This window comes from Meriones unguiculatus, chromosome 1 (assembly GCF_030254825.1).
Source record: "Meriones unguiculatus strain TT.TT164.6M chromosome 1, Bangor_MerUng_6.1, whole genome shotgun sequence".
NCBI classification, from domain to species: Eukaryota; Metazoa; Chordata; class Mammalia; order Rodentia; family Muridae; genus Meriones; species Meriones unguiculatus.
Window position 1 is genome coordinate 24,048,042 of NC_083349.1, and position 16,181 is coordinate 24,064,222.

A 16,181-nucleotide genomic window follows, 5' to 3' on the forward strand; every position below is an offset into this window, starting at 1 on the left:
AGTGAATCTACATCAAGGGATGAGCAACCTTCAAGGAGTAATGCTGCCCCCTAGGGTTGTGTAGGCGGTGGTGTCTTGGCACTGAAATCCCACACAGTTTCCTTACAGGCACCAGTTTCTCATTCACAAGGGTACCGAAGGCCAGGCTCATCACCATCACGTTAGAAGCTGTTGGTTCTGATTGGTGAGTGTCATTAGGGTGTCATCTTAAGGGGGAATCCTGTAAAAACGTCTATGACTTGAGGACAGTCCCCTTCGATCCTTTTGCTTGTTTTCAGACTATATAGTATAAAGTTGACTCCGATTAAGTTGGAAAGTAACCAGAACCAGGTAGGAGAGGCTCTGTAACCATAGCCACCAAAGGGTAGCTCAGGCAAGTGAGAGATCCCCCAATACCCAAGACCCCCCAACCAAGCTGCAGGATGCCATTTTATAATCTCAATTGAATGAAATCCTTCACCAGCAGCTTGCCATATAGAATCTCATTTAATTCTTGCAAAACCCCTGAGATAGCATAAGACTGTCGTACCAATTGCACAGATGAGAGGGCCTTTGATTTTCCTAAGACCTCACACTACACTGTTTCCTCCCCCTGCCCCAACTCACTCACTCTGTCTCTTATTCTATCACTGTGACACATCATGGCTTTTCTGTATGTCTACATCACCCTGGTAAGGAGAGTACTCTTGTTTGAGACAGGGTTTTTGCCATGTAGCCCAGACTAGCCTCGAACACACAATCCTCCTCCTTTAGCCTACCAAATGCTGGGATTACAAGCACATGCCACCATGCCTAGCCTTAGAGACCGTCATTCCATGTAAACGTCATGGAATCTGAAACTTCAAGAGCTGGCTCACACCACCAGCCTGAGTTCTTCCCAAAGCCCAGTCAGGCAGCTTTTGTTTGTCCTTTTTCCCAGAGTCTGAGATTCAACACCAGAAATGAGATCAGAGTGTGTTCTTCTGCCTGGTCCTCAACAGGGTCACTGGCAAGAACTGGGCAGAGTTGCTAGTGTTTTGGGGGAGGGTTGAAATGCTCCCCGCACTCTGGCAGCCCCTGTAGCTATGGGATGCCCAGCCTGCTCTGTGACAGCTCCCTTCTGCACCTCCCTAAGGCTCTGGCTTCTGCCTTGCCCTGAGGACAAAGAAAGTTCTACACACAGAGCCACCTTCTTTTATTTCTCTGTAGTCTGTCTATACTGGTTTTCCTGGTCAACTTTCCCTTGAATAGCCAGAGGAAACCCAGCTCAGCCCTTGGCTCACAGGAAGACCTGACTCACAAACAGGAGGAATAGGGAGATGTTCGGCACTGACTTCGCTTCCACAGTCACCAAGACCCACCAGATCCTAGCCGACAACCCTGATCCCATCTTTTTCTGTTGCCCTGCATATTGGCTGTTAGGCATTCTCCCTGCCCTTCTATCCTATTGCCCTTACCCAGGCTCCCCTCCTAACTGCATCCTGCCTCTACTGTGTCTGCCATTCAAGATGTGGCTCTGGTTTGGGGCCATCCAACTGCTCAGAACAACCTCAGCATGTCCAGGTGGCCAACAGGACGTAGCGATCAGTTTCTGCCATTAGTCCCACATGTCCCTCCTTTAACCGGGAGCCCTTGCTCATTGCTGGGGCCCTGCATGGGGCTGGGCACTGAGTAGGTAGATATCCTACCTTCTCCAGCTTCTCCAGGAAAAAGACTCTAACCAGCCTTGTCTCCGTCCTGCCCAGCCTTAGAATGAGCCGAGAGGGGTGGTTGTGGCTTCCAATAAAGTTGCAACCAGGTTGTAACCTTATCTCTCTATGAACCCAAGTGGAGACACCTCCTTTCTTGGATCACTGTGAGGATTAAATAACATCTTTGAGAAGAAGAGCCCTGGTCCCTAGTGAATGCAGCTATGATTACTGTTAGGATGGGCTGGGGCACGCAATGAATATTCAGCAATGGTAGCCCTTGTGTCAGAGGCAGTTGCTGTGGAGAGGTGAGCCTCCCCCAGCTTTGACTCCTGTCCACAAATGACGATCTGATTTCTCTACCAGAGCCACGCCCTACACTCCAGCGTCCCCTTAATCTGTTTCTCCACCCCTACTCTCTTACCCTGAGTCTGCGCCAAGAGGGTACAGAGCCATTACCTTGTGGGCCAGGAAGATCCCCAGCCACCATGGAGGCTGAGCTCCTCCATGAAGCCTCTTACTTTGCCAAATCCAGCAAGGGTTGTTCTGCAGCCCTGGAATTCTCTGACCCTAACACACATGAAGCTGTCCACCCTCCACTAGGCTGTGAACTCCACCACATGGAGAACCGGATTCAACTGTCCGTGTATCCTCCACGTGGCACTATCCTGCCTGTACTGGGAGTCAGCAAATGCCTGTCAGCTCATCACTCACTGAGGACTGGAGGTATTGCATGCATTTGGGACACGTGGATCCGGGAGGGCAGCTGAGCAGCAAGGTTTATAGAGTAACCCAGGGCGCAGCAGGAGGGAGGGACAGCTGTCACTGGGTTGGCTGGTTCAGAGCACAACCAGCCTAAGCTGGAAGTCAGGGGCCATGGCCCCTTCACTCCCCCAGGGGCACAGTGTAGGCGGCGTGATGTAGGATACCCCAGGAAGAACAGGGGCGTGGGGCGCCCTCCATCAGCCTGGGGCAGAGCTGGTGCTAAAGTCCCTATCAGTAGGACTGGGATAGAGATCTCAGGGACCCTCTTAGAGGCAAGAATTGAGGGGAGGGTCACAGCCCATCCTATGTGTCCAACTGGTGTGGCTATTGCCAGCAGGCAGAATCCCACATGCAGAACTCCATCTGAACAGCAGGAGATGGGGGACCTGGGTGGGCAGGCGGGCATGGCAGCAAGGACGCTGGAGAGCCTAGTCCAGTGGCCCCTGGAAAATTAGGCGGACACAGCCATGTTCACCAGTGAGCCAAGCCCCACAAAAGGGGCAGGCTGCGTGGAAAGCGTGGGTGCCGTGTGGCAGTGGCGTCTGCGCCCAATAGCGGGCAGTCTTCTCAGAACACACGTGGCCACAGGGTGCAAAGGCGTGGCTGGGTGGCCCAGGGTCCAGGCAGAGCCCGGCCTCCTGGCCGAGCCACAGGGGCACATAGGGTCCCACAAGGCGGCAGAGAGGACACTCGCGCTCCTGGGGGCCTCGCTCCCTCCGGCAGCCCCAGCCATGGTAGCCATGGACGTGACCACAGCGGACGTAGACCCAGGGCTGTTGCTTGTCAGGTGCTGTGCGGCCACGGGCTGGACTGGGGAAGGCCAAGGTGCTGAGACCCACGGGACACTGGGGCCGGGCTGCGTTGGCCTCCTGTCGCTGGGCCTCGAGTTGTTTCAGGGTGGGTGCCCTCAGCAGCCCTGCCGGGGTGCGCCACAGCAGCGTGGCCCCACACAGGTCAATCAGCGAACCATCTTGCAAGACGTTGGATTCGTTTTCCACCTGCCGGAGGCAGCAGAAGGCCTTAGCCCAGGAGCTCTCTGCTCCTGCCATTGGGCAGCCTCACCCCAGAGAAGCCACCCATCTGGCCAGCTGAGACAAGAAGACAGATGCTCCCCAACACATACAGCCCCTTACTCCTAGCAGTACTAGGGGCTTTGGTATTGGTCACAGGTCAAATCAGGAGCTCTGGCCCAAAACAAGTTTTCTCTGAACCGTTTCCCAAAGCTCTCCCATAATGGCAGAAGTAGGACAGTGCAGAGACAGCAAATACCACCCATGGGGAATACTGGTACATAGCCCAAAGCGGCTATGCCATGGGTCACGGATCACAGAACTCCAGAGCCAGAGAGCCTGGGTTTGAACCCTGGTCTTGCTTAGTCACTTACTCAGTGTTGCTAAAAAGATAATTTAACTTCTGCATCTTGGTCTCCTGGACCTCAAACTGGATTCCAAAACTCAAGTGGGCCTTGTGAAGATTAAATAAGTCAACCAAAACAAGAACATGAAACAATGCCTGGTATTCGTCTGTGTTGTTTCATACGCATTCTTTGTTTTGTTTTTTAATTTTATGGATGTTTTGTCTGCATGTATGTCTGTGCACTGCATGGGTGCCCAGTGCCCATGAAGGCCAGATGAGGGTGTTGGAATTTCTGGAACTAGAGTTTTGGTTGGTTGTAAGCTGCCATATGGGTGCTGGAAATCAAACCTGGGTCTTCTGGAAGAACAGCCAGTGCTCTTACCTCTGAGCCATCTCTCTAGGCCCTGGTTTGATTTTGAGACAGGCTCTTGCTATGTGCCCAGGCTGGCCTAGAATTCATAATCTTCCCACATGCTGACACCTGGGGAGAATTCTCTGTGGTTCAATCAAGGAATATAGCTATGTGGATCTATTCTTTTCCTAGAACTTACTCGCGGCTCCCAATGATAGTACTCCAGATAAACCAAAGGGATTCTCGCAGACCAGCAGTCTAAGAACCACTCCAAAGGCCCTTTCCTGCTGGGAGAGGATCATAACACTAAACCGTTCCTGAATGTGACAGACACACTATAAGCTGCCAACACTCTGGGCTATAAATTGTTCACACACAGGCCGGGCGTCACCCTTGGAAGACGGTGTGATTTTTCTAAGCTGCTGGCAGCCTCAAAGCCATTTGGTTCCACACAGGGCATTTGTGTGGCTCTGTTTCATATCACCTGCTGGATCCCCAGGTATGAGACTGTACCTTACGGACCTTGCTCTGGTCCTGTCTAGGGAGTTAACTGACACGTGTCGGAAACCCCCTGAGCCTGGGGCTCACCAAACAGCCCAGTGGGACTCTCTTGGAGAGAAGTGCTATAGATCACCTCCCAGCTTGTTAAGGCAGTGAACGGATTATGAGACCTGGGAAGGGTGGGGAGGAGTAGAGGAGGGCACCTACCAGCTTCCCCCGCTGCTGGGCTGAGCGGCTATCCCGCAGTGTGTACACATTCCCGCAGACAGAAATCTCCCTCCAGACACCTGGGGCAGAGTCCTCGGAGAAGCCACCTGCTGGGTGCATCACCAAGACCCCGTTGGTTGTCAGGCCGTCCATCAGACCATCGGGAGTCCTCCATTTGGCTGCCCGCTCCTAGGAGCACATGAAGGATAAGCTCACAGCCCCAGGAGCTCCCAAAAGGCTGCATACCAGAGGTGGTGTCCCCCCACCTTCAAGACCTGAGGTTCCCAGACAGGACTTCTGGTCTCAGGCACCACCTATTTGTACCTCATTTTGCTTCTTCAAGAAGTGGGCTGCTGTGCCACAGGAGAGTCATACAGAGGATGCCCATGTACAGGCCCACACGCTAGCCTGCTTCCCTTCCGCCCTCCTCTGCTCTCTCTTTTGAAGGGTTAGCCCTGCCCAGGGGCTCACTCACTCCAAGAAAGATGTTGCTAGAGGCATCGAAGCCAGCAGCATAGATTCGGGCAGTATAGGGTGGCCGGCGGTCACAAAGGATGCGGCAGGCATAGCGGGAGATGGTACTTTGGGCAGAAGGGCCCTCTGTGGCCCCTCCACCAGGAGATGTGTCTGTCACCACAAAGTCAATCATGTTTTCGGTCGAGCGGCCAATCTATAAGGAGAGGAGGACAAGAACACACACAGGCAAGGTTCACAGTTTTCTCACCCGGCGTCTCAGCAGCCACTAGACAATGAAGAGGCCAGACCCAAAGAGGACAGCACACCACGACTCTCTGTAGAGTCTAACCAGACAATGAAGAGGCCAGACCCAAAGAGGACAGCACACCACGACTCTCTGTAGAGTCTAGACCCTTTGGGCTTGCATGCAGGTTCCCTACGTCTGATTAGTCATGGCACAAAGCAACTTCTGCTCTATGGCCCACAGCTCTGAGGAACACCTCACTCAGTGAAAACCAGCTCATCTGCTAACAAGCCAATTAAAAGGTGATACTCTGGAATATTAGCAATGAATTGTATCTATCAGAGGTTTTTTCGTTCGTTTGTTTGTTTTGTTTTTTGTTTTTGTTTTTTGAGACAGGGTTTCTCTGAGTAGCCCTAGATGTCCTGGGACTCACTCTGTAGACCAGGCTGGTTTCAAACTCTGAGATCCGCCTGCCTCTGCCTCCCAAGTGCTGGGATTACAGGCGTGCGCCACCACCGCCCAGCTCTTGTTTTGTTAAGCACAGTCTCACTTTGTAGCCTGCACTGGCCTGGAACTTGCTACGTAGATCAGGCTGGCCTCAAATTCACTCATCTCTACCTCCCAAGTGCTAGGATTAAAGGTGTATACTGCCACACACAGCTTACTACTTTTGTCTGTGTATATGAGCCTGAGAGACTTCACAGTGCCTATAGGGGCCAGAGGGCATCCACTCCCCTGGAGCTGAGTTACAGAGAGCGGATGTGGGTGCTCAGAACAGAGCCTGAGTCCTTTGCCAGTGCAAGAAATGCTCTTAAAGTGCTCTAACCCATCTCTCTCTAGGTCTAAGCTAAGCATTTTAGTATAAGACCTCAGTCGCTCCTCTCATGGCGGGGAGGCTACTATGAGCCTCATTTCACAGATGAGAAAAACAAGACCCAGAGATGTTAAATGGCTCTTGGCCAAAGTCACCTAGTGGTACGTGCACAGGGCTGGTACTCGAACCCAGGCATCATGAGGCTTAACCCTATCCTCTGCACTCCAAAGCTATGCAGCCTCCCACCCTCTAGGGGTCTTCACTCTGACTTGTTATTGTCTGCAAAGTCAGCAAAGACATCCTACTTTCCCATCCGAAGGGCCACACACCACAGTGAGTGCTCAGAAACACCTTTCTCGGAGTCGCTGGGCCCATGGCCTGATCCTGAACACCTGCAGAACACAGAGAACAGGAGGCTGGACATACCTGGAACATGTCTGTGTCGCTGTCGTGTGTGTACTCCACTATGACTGAGTGGCTCCGGGACAGTGTGTATGAGATGCTGTGCTGGCCTCGGTTACTCAGGGCCTGGTGGAGAGAAGGCAGTCACTTCCCATGGTAGGGAAGAGGTGTAAAGCTCTGAGCCAGAGGCCGCCCAAGGCGCAACCAAGGAAGGGGCAGCTCCATCCTGTGCAGAGGAGACTGTATAGAAGGAGCTCTTAGCTGGTTCTCTTGTTTAATCCTCTAGCTATCTCAAAAAAAATGTGCTTACTGTTCAATTTTTACAGTTAGAAATCTTGGGTCAGAGACAAGAACTGGCCCTTGGCCACACACCTGGAAACAGCAGAGACTTAACTTCCACATCAACCCTCTGAAGCCAAAGGTTTTCCTTTGGTGTTGTGTGTGGCGGCTCTTCTTGGTTGTCAGCTTGACTACATCAGGAATTAACTAAAACCCAATGACTGGGCACACCTGTGAGGGCTTTTTGCTTAATTAAGTCAGTTAAAGTGGGAAGACCCACTTCTAATCTGGAGGTGGAAAAATAAACCTTTAATCCCGATCTTTTCAAGATCCACCTTTAATCTGAGCCACGCTTACCGCTGTCAGCCTATATATATAAAGGACATGGAAAAAAGAAGCTCTCTCTTTTTGCCTGCTTGCTCTTCCTCTCGCTAGCAAGTCCTTCTCTGGCATTGGGGCCTACTGCTTTGGGATTCCAGCGTATGCTGAAGACTGGCTGAGACATCCAGCCTCATGGACTCAACAACTACTGGATATTTGGACCTTCTATTAGTAGGCAGCCATTGTTGGATTAGCTGGACCACAGCCTGCAAGCCATTCTAATAAATCCCCCCAGAACAGATAAGACAGACAGACAGAGATTCATTCCATACGTTCTGTTTCTCTAGACTAACCCTGACTAATACATTGTGTGAACATCACATCCACTCTTGGAGCTTGGCTATCTTTAGAATAATGCTGATAGGTGCTGGAGAGATGATTCAGTAAGCGAGATCACTTGCTGCTCTTACAGTGGACCCAGGTTTGATCCTAGCGCTCATATGGCAGCTTACAAGGGTTTGTAACTCCAGTCCCAGGGGATCCAATACCTTCTTCTGGCTTCCACAGGAACTGCATGATCACAGTGCATAGACATTCACGTGGGCAACATATCTATACACATAAAAATAAATTTACTATTTTTAAATAAGTAAAATTTTAGCCAACGAATGGGGTGTGGCAGTCAAGGAAACATTTCAGAGGCCATTAAGGGATGGGCACACTGCAAAGGATGCCTGTTATCACCCTTTTGGGGTCTGTCTGTGGTGTGGTATATGTGGGCACGGTTGTGTGCCCATCAAGGCCACCGGGTGTCTTCTAGCACTGATTTACGTCTCTTATGGAACCTGGAGTGCGCATTTTCTGGTTAGGAGGATGGCCAGCAAGCCCCAGCAAAACTCCTGTCTTTGCCCGCAACAGTGCTGGGATGGCAGGCACACCTGCTTTTACTCTATGAGTGCTGGGGGTCCAAATCCTCAGGCTTCCACAGCAAGCCCTCTTACCCTACTGAGCTAGCATCTCTCCAGACCCATTACCACCATTTCTTTGCTGAGCCAATAGACAGTGGGCTTCCCAGCTCCAGAAAGTCCATCAAAGTAGGTCTAGGAAGGCTGGAGACCTGGGCACACAGGACAGGATGGCATCTCAGCCCACTGGAATAAGGTGCTTGCCTTGGAGACGAGCGGGGTGGAGATGTGGCGCATGACGTCTGGCTTCACTCCGTTGGCATGCGGCCGGCGGCTCAGTGCCAGGCGGCTTCGGCGGCGGCCCTTGTCCCCGTTAGCTAGGCACCCATTGTAGCTGTGGATGTGGTGGTGGGGAGATAGGGGGAGGAGAGAAAGGAGGAGAAAGTGAGCCCTTAGGAGATCTGGAGGAAACTGCCAATTCGGAGCAGACTCTACCTGATAAGCAAGAAGCACCCAAAGCTAGAAGAGCCTGGAATGGCTGCACTGAGGGGTGGGGGTGGGAACCCTCCTTCAATGACCAAGTGTTTCCCGGATGCCTCAGCTGTAACAGCAGGTGCTAGGTAGAGGTGATGCAGCACAGTCATGCCGGTGCCCTCAGTGAAGGAGAGAGCTCGGCTTCTCATAGAACCCAAACATCACCCGCCATGACCTAGGCACAAGTTGAGTACACTCAAGGCCCGGTGGGTGGAGGTGGTGATGACCGAGGATCAGGATTCTGGGAGAGGAAACACCTGTACTGAACCTTGAAGAACTGGAAAGACTTCCCCTGCAGCAAAGGGTCATTCATCACACAGCATCCACAAAACGACCGAGAGGAAAAAACAGCTTCTGGTTCTACTCCCTCCATTATCTCCACACGGGTCTGATGTCCACTTCCCTTTCCAGCTCTTATTCAGGGGAATGGACTCTGAGAAGCAAAGTGAGTCACTGCACTGTTGGTCCTGCCTCTGCTGCCCCTGGTCCTGGTCCTTCATGTTTTCAATTACCTAATGGAATCTGCAAAATGTCCTGCCAGGCAAGTGTCTTTCTCCCTCTTTTATAAATTAAACAAATCAAGGCCCAGGGAGGGAAAATGACTTGCCTCAAGCTACGAAGCTTAAAAAAAAAAAAAAAAAAAAAAAAAGCCAGAGTGTGGTCATACTCGCCTAGATTTGCCAAAGTCGCACAAGTTCGAGGACTCTGAGCCCAGGCCCTAAGGCTGGCAGGGTTTCATGAGCCCCAGATTGAGTGACTTGGTTGGTAAAGAATAGTATGGAGATATGAACACCAAGCTAAGAACGTCTTTCTGTGAGTAGCAGGGAGTCGTAGAAAGCTTTAGAGAAGAAGATCAGTAGCCGGGGATGTAGCTCAGTGGGTAGAGTGTTTGCCGAGCATGCACACGGCCCGGGTTCAATATGTAAGCCTGGTAGCACGAGCCTATAATCCTAGAACTTGAGAGGAATGAAGATCAGGAGCTCAAGGTCACCCTCAGCTACACAAGGGACAGGTGGAGGCCAGCCGGAGCTCTGTTCGACCCTGTCTCAAAAAGGAAAAAAAAAAAGGTGCCAAATATAAGGACCAATTAGAATTTCCTATTGAGTTTGTTAAAATCCACATTCTCTAGACCCACCAGAGATTCTGCCTCTCTAGGTGTGGGGTTCCTCTCAGTATCTCACATTTTCTTTTCTCTCTTCTCCCTCCTTCCTTCCCTCTCCTTTCTTTTTATTGATTTTTGGGGACAAGATCTCCTGCAACCCGGGTTGGCCCCCTCCCGAGTGCTGGGATTACAGGTGTATGCATGGCGCCTTACTCCATGCGTGATTTCCATGTGTTCGCCATAGCTCTGCCACACAGTGAGGTCTCCCTGCTCTCCTCAGGACAGAGGGCTGTGAACAAAGCCCAAGCTCTTAGTCTGCAGTCTCCTCCATCCCTGCCTTGCATCCAGATAGAAACAAACCCGTCTGTCAGGACACAAAGCAGATGTAAGCAGCCCTGTGAGAAACAGCTCTTCTACCATTCTGAGCATTTCTCCTGTATGGGCAGCATCAGGCCTGGAGGGAGACAGGTCAGGATGCAGGCTGAGGATTCTCAGGAACCTGGCATACATCCTGGCTCTTCCAGTAATCACACAGCTGCTATAAAATGGATCTCATTTGTCAGGACCTACTTGGAAGGTTGATTTTATCTTTAAACAAGATAAAGCACTTTAAAATGCTTGACAAAGTTTGGCATGGTTATAGCAAGCTCTTGATATGAGCTAGCTACTGTTATTAGGAAAAAAAAGGCAAAAGTCACTAAATGACAGCCATTGTTATGTATGGTTAATCTCCATCATGTCAGCAGATCAAGTAGTGTCTTCAGGGCAGAGGGGGGACCAAAAGGAGACACAGAAGGAAAAGGAAAAGGGTCTGTGTCTGGGGAAGAGTTTCATGGGAGATGCAGGTTTCCAGGCAAGAAACAGGGCCTGCCCAGCCATCAAGTCCCATCACTTTGTCTCTCATAGCCTCCACTTTCTTATCTGTATCATGAGGGCAAACTGCAGCTTAGTGATAGTGTGCTAGATCTACAGTCAGGAAGACCTAGGTTCAAATCCCAGCCCTGCCACTTACCAGCTGTGTGCCCTTAGGCCAGTCACTTCCCCTCTCTGAGCCTCAGTTTCCTCACCTCCTTCCTTACAGCATCTTTATGAATACTGATAGGAAATAATGTCTACGAAAAGGCTTGGCACTGCCTGCCTCCCAGATTCTTGATATGTGCTGGGTACTGTGTACTTTATAAAAATCCCTTCCTCCTTTCCTTCCTTCAAATAACCGTTGGGTGTATGGCTTAGTACCAACACTGTCTTCAGAATGGGGAAACAAGGGCACAGGAAAGTTCAGCAACTTGCAGAAGCAGAATGGAAACCAGGCAGATCTGTGCAGAACCAGAGTTCTTTACACCAAAGCACAGTAGATGCTTTACAGACTCTTTTCCAGAGACTCTCATTCTCACTGATTAGAAACTGTGGTGAACAGTTAGAATTGTCTCACAGTGCACACCTTTAATCCCAGGCAGAAGCAGGTGGATCTCAGAGTTCAAGGCCAGCCTGGTCTACAGAGTGAGTCCAGGGCAGCCAGGCAAAGGAGAAACCCTGTCTCAAAAAACAAAACAAAACAAAAACCGGAAATGGGTTTGGTCAATTTTGTCTTTTGTCTGGGAAAGTGACAAGAAGCAAAGAGCAAAGAGTCCTGGGGAGTGCAGCTGGTACCCACTGCTGTTTTTGGCTGACCTGGCCCATCAACCCTGGGCAAGGGAGGCTCACCCCAGGACGATGAGTTCACCATACTTGATGGGTTCCTCGCCTGGCAGCGCTTCTTCACCAGAAGAGAGGATGCAAGAGCCCTTGCTCCCTGGGTGCTGGAGGTCGGAGGTTCGAGGCGATCCCACTTCCGGGTTTCCTTCCAGCACCATTCTGATCAGAGAAAAGAACTTTGCAGCTTCCCACCACAACTCCTCTCAAGCTCTGATTAGCTGCAAGGCTCCTTAGGCCAACCCAACAGCGACCCTTCAACACTTGTTACTATAACTACTTCCGCCTCCCCTAAAAGGCGAGGTTGCTGGGATACCAAGGGAGGGAGACGGGTGAGACAGGGCCAAAAAAGTAAAGGCTCTGTCAGCCAGTCAGGATATTCGGTGAGGCCAGCGGAACACACGAACTTTAGACAGAATGTGCCTGGCAGAGGGGCAGCCAGGACTTAAGGGACCTTCTCTCTGGACTGAGACTTAATTCCTGGCTTAAGTTCTTACCCCCAAAACCTCGGTGACCCCCTCTGTCAGGTTCTTGGATCTGTGTGGTCACTGTCATCTTACTGTCCTTTTGCAGGTCTGGCCTCTGTCGGTCGGTCTGTTCTCAATGACTCTCTGTCCTCCCGGCACGTCCTTCTCTCTTTCCACACTCTATTCCCCGCTTCTGTCCACCTACCTTCCCCTATTCGCCTGCCTTCCTCTCGCCATCCACCTGACTCAGTCTCCCTACGCTGGCCTGGCACTACAGGCAGGCCTCCGGATCCCTCCCGGGTGCGCGCCCTCTCCCTCCCTCAGGTGTCAGTCTGCGGTGCTCAGGCCGCTCGGGTCTCTCAGGAGGCCTGCGGAGGCGGCGCTCCCCCGTCGGGCTCCCCGCCGCAGCAGAGCCGGTCCCCCGCAGGCTACCGATTTAACAACCCCAACGCCGGAGGGTTTGCGCCGAGGCAGGGCACGACGACGGCCCAGCGCCTGCCTACGCAGATACCCACCCGGCGGCCCCAGGCAAACAGGCGCGGGCACGCAGACGGCCTCGCACACCCCGAGCACCGCAGGCGATGCCCAGACGGGCGCAGCACACCCGAGACCTGCTACCGCAGGGACGCGCCCACGCGCTAACAGCCACAAGGCGCCGGCCCTCGGACCCGCTCTCCCAACCCCGCCACCCGCAGGAACGCAAACACGCCCCCCGCGCACGCCCCCCCTCCCCGCCCCTCCGCCTCGCCGGCCTCACCTGGCGGCGTTCCGGGGCTCTCCGTGAGCTGCTCGCCCCGGCCCGCCTCACCTCTACTGCGCCGGGGGATTGCTGCGGCGGGATGGGCCCGGCCCGCGGCTGCTCGGTGCAGACTCGTCACGGGGACGCTCAGAACCCAGAGGAGGGAGGGATGTGCACACAAACCTCCATGCTCCACCCCCTGCCCCACGCCCCGCCCTCAGGCTCCGCCCCAGAGGGCCCCGCCTCACCCTGAGGCTCCGCCTCCTGCGGCTAAGCCTACTTGTAGTCAGCGATGCTAAAAGGGTGTTTTCAGGAGCCTGCGCCCCTTTCCGGGTCCCGCCCCTGGAACCAATGAAGTGCCACCCGCAATTTCCTCTGAGGGACTCCCTATCCCCTTCTAGCTGGTTGAGGGACTCCCTTTAGACCCTTTTATTCCAGGCCCGGGATACTTCATCCTCGTTCCAGGGTCTCCTGGGTTTTCCCTGAGACCCGAGCCTCCTTCACGCAGTAAACCAGAGCTCCTTTCCCTAACCTCAGACTGGGTACCTCCCACCGCATGCTCCAAAACCCCTCCTCCCATTAATTAGAAACCTCTTAATTAGAGAGCCCAAGGGCTAGCAGTAAACTACTAGAGGAAGCAGAGGAAGGTGTGTCACAGAGGCTGAAGAAAGCCACTGCGATTGTCTTGAGTGCAAACCTCTCCTCCAGCTCAGCTTGATCACCTTCTCTCTGTGTAACATTCCGTGGGCTCTGGCCTCTTTCGTGAGCAGAAGCACGCACCACCAGCATGCACCAATCTTTTGTAAAGCCTCAAAGGAAAGCAGACTATTAGATGCTCAGTTCCTCTGTGCCACAGGCTTACAAATATTTTCTTAATGTCTAGCTCTCCAGGTTAAATTTGAGCAAATTAAGTCCTGGGAAGGCGGCTACAGTAACTGTCCTGTGCTGTCCCCTCACTGCTTTCCTCCGCCTCCCAAAAGCTAGAATTAGAAGCAAGGGCCACCAAGCCCTATGACCTCCTGACTTAGAAAGTTGCCGTGAACTAGTGATGGAAGGCTAGGGGCTCCGATGCAGCCTCCACTGCTTAGCATCTCTTGGTCTGGAACAATATCCCAGTGGCCAGTTAATCCCCAAGTTTGTTCATTTGTTTTGAGACAGGGTTCTATTCGGTTCAGGCTAAACTTGAACTCAAACCTGAGGATGATCTGATTCTCCTGACTCCACTTTCCAAATGCTGGGATTACAGGTGTATGACCACACCTAGTTTATTCAGTGCCTGGGCTCAAAGTGGTATTTCATAGGTGCCAGGCAAATACTCCACCAACTGAGCCACACCTCTGCCCCAGCTCCTGAGTTTGAAGAGGAAATCGAGGACCTATGCTCAGAGGAGGTGGCCTGTGACTTCTGCCACAAAGAATGAGTGGGAGTTTGCCCACTCATTCCTAAAAGGGAGCAAAGCAATCTTCCTCCCAACTTCCCAGCCTCTCTATGGCCCACACCTACTCCACTAACTCCCTCCTTAAAAACAGGTGAAAATACCAACTGTTTTGCCAACTGTTCTGAGGCCCAGCAGCCAAAGAAACATACTCATTGGTCATACAAGAACGTCTTAGAAGCCACCATCCAGGAGGCCACACAATCCCTTCCTGGAGGGTGGCTTCAGTTCTGAGGGCCTAGAGTATGACATTGGTCCTACTCTTGTATTCTAACACTCTTGTCTTCCAGGGAATGCCCTCATGAGCACGCACTGAACTTCAGTTTACATATGAGGAAATGGAGGCCCAGAAAGGGAAGGAAGCTTGCTCCAGGTCTCACAAGGGTGGAGCCAGCACCTGGATCTCAGACGATGGTAAAGGACTGAGAGGTTGCCAAGACTCAGGGAATGCTTTCTTCTGGTTGCTAATCTAGGTATACCTAATTCCAGCACAGTCCAGGTACGGGAGTGCAGGGGCTCAGACATCACCAACTTTATTCCAGCATTCAAGAGGTATCAGCAAATGGACTTCTGTAAGTTCAGAGCCATCCTGGTCTACCTAGTGAGTCCCAAGTCAGTTAGGGTTACAGGTGAGATGCTGTCTCAAGACAAAACAGGGGAGGTCTGGAGACATGGCTTAGCACTTTAGTTCCCAGCGCCCACATAAGGCAGCGCCTGCCCAGCTCCAGGAGACACATTCTTCAGGCATATGTGGGCATTTGCATGCACACACATATACACACACAGGCACAGAAGATAAAATAAACTTTTTTTTTAAAGAAATAAAGAAAATCACAACAAACAAACAAAAAAGCAACAGCAGCAAACTCCAGGCTGGACGTTTCGGGAGAGACAAGGGAGGAGTGAGATGCTGGTCTCTGTCTTCAAGCCGAGCTGGAACCAGAGGGTGGGCTCGGAAAAGACAGGGCCCTCTGATGGACTTGGGGATAGAGAACAGAGGGGATCTGGCCTTACTGCTCATGTCATCACTCTATCAGGAATCCCTAGGGGCAGGGAGACAGCAGCGTATGTACTCTGTGCTGTGGCCACCACAGCTAATCCATGGACTCTTCCAGGCAGTAGTGACATGGGAAAACCTTGGAAATCATCTGTTTCAGAAGGCCAAGACTGAGAGAGGTTAGGAGGCCCATAGGGAACTCACAGCTGAGAAGGCGGCACGGGGCATCTGGATTTGACAAGCAGAACAAGTATTTCTGTAGACTCTCACATGGAAGAAAGACAGCGAGGCTCCTGAGCTAAGCTCCTAGTCTCTGGTCCTCTGGCTCACCCCAGTGCTATGACTCTAGGGAAACGTCCTGAGATCAGCAAGTTCATCTGTAATGGCACGGTCTGGTGCTTTGTATTTGATTGTTAATTATTTTGCCCCCTGAGGGCAAAATTTGTAATCCTTTGTTTTGTTTTGAGACAGGGTTTCTCTGTGTACCCTTGGCAGTCCTAGACTCATTTTGCCGACCAGGCTGGTCTTGAACTCACTGAGATCCGCCTGCCTCTGCCTCCCTGAATGCTGGGATCACAAGTGTGCACAGCCAGGACCCAGCCAGGTTTCTAATCTTTGCCTCCAAATTATCCCTGATCGGCTGAAGAAATGCCTACACACCTGGGCAGGGCAACCGTGAGGTGGGCGTGGCCAAAGTTCGAGGGCTAGGAGGGAGAAGGTCACGGGAAAGGAGAGGACAGAGAGACAGGTGGAGGAGAAAGGAGAGCTGCGGTTGGCTAGGTAAAGAACCATGTGAGCTGCAAGGCGCGGACAAGGGCGGCCTAGAGGGAAAGTGTGCGAAAGTATTTATGGGGATATTGGATGGGAAGCAGCCTAAATACGAATGATTAAAGCCAATGGCATGAGGTATCAGGCGTAGAGGTGTAACACTCTTTTTTAAAAATTT

General features: G+C 52.1%; 1 protein-coding gene across 2 annotated transcripts; it reads right to left on the reverse strand.

Moving 5' to 3' along the window:
• Positions 1–467: 467 nt before the first annotated feature.
• On the reverse strand, positions 468–12,996 carry Peli3 (pellino E3 ubiquitin protein ligase family member 3). 2 transcript variants are annotated; one of them, XM_021650271.2, is made up of 7 exons: positions 12,822–12,996; positions 11,610–11,759; positions 8,534–8,663; positions 6,789–6,890; positions 5,324–5,518; positions 4,849–5,037; positions 468–3,430 (listed from the first exon to the last, which is right to left on the reverse strand). In XM_021650271.2, the coding sequence occupies exons 2-7, from the start codon at positions 11,756–11,758 to the stop codon at positions 2,861–2,863; spliced, it is 1,335 nt and encodes a 444-aa protein (XP_021505946.1). In that variant the 5' UTR covers position 11,759; positions 12,822–12,996; the 3' UTR covers positions 468–2,860. The 2 variants fall into 2 exon arrangements, with proteins under 2 accessions (XP_021505946.1, XP_060240191.1); XM_060384208.1 differs by lacking the exon at positions 12,822–12,996 and adding an exon at positions 12,580–12,729.
• Positions 12,997–16,181: the final 3,185 nt, after the last annotated feature.

Bases quoted from the DNA above. Each gene is read 5' to 3' on its own strand.
- Peli3 (XM_021650271.2), bottom strand. From the start codon at position 11,758: ATGGTGCTGGAAGGAAACCCGGAAGTGGGATCGCCTCGAACCTCCGAC. The intron at 6,891-8,533 runs GCAAGCACCTTA...TCTCTCCACCAG, and splicing joins CCACCCCGCTCGTCTCCAAG to GCCCTGAGTAACCGAGGCCA. The intron at 5,519-6,788 runs GTATGTCCAGCC...CTCTCCTTATAG, and splicing joins GCGACACAGACATGTTCCAG to ATTGGCCGCTCGACCGAAAA.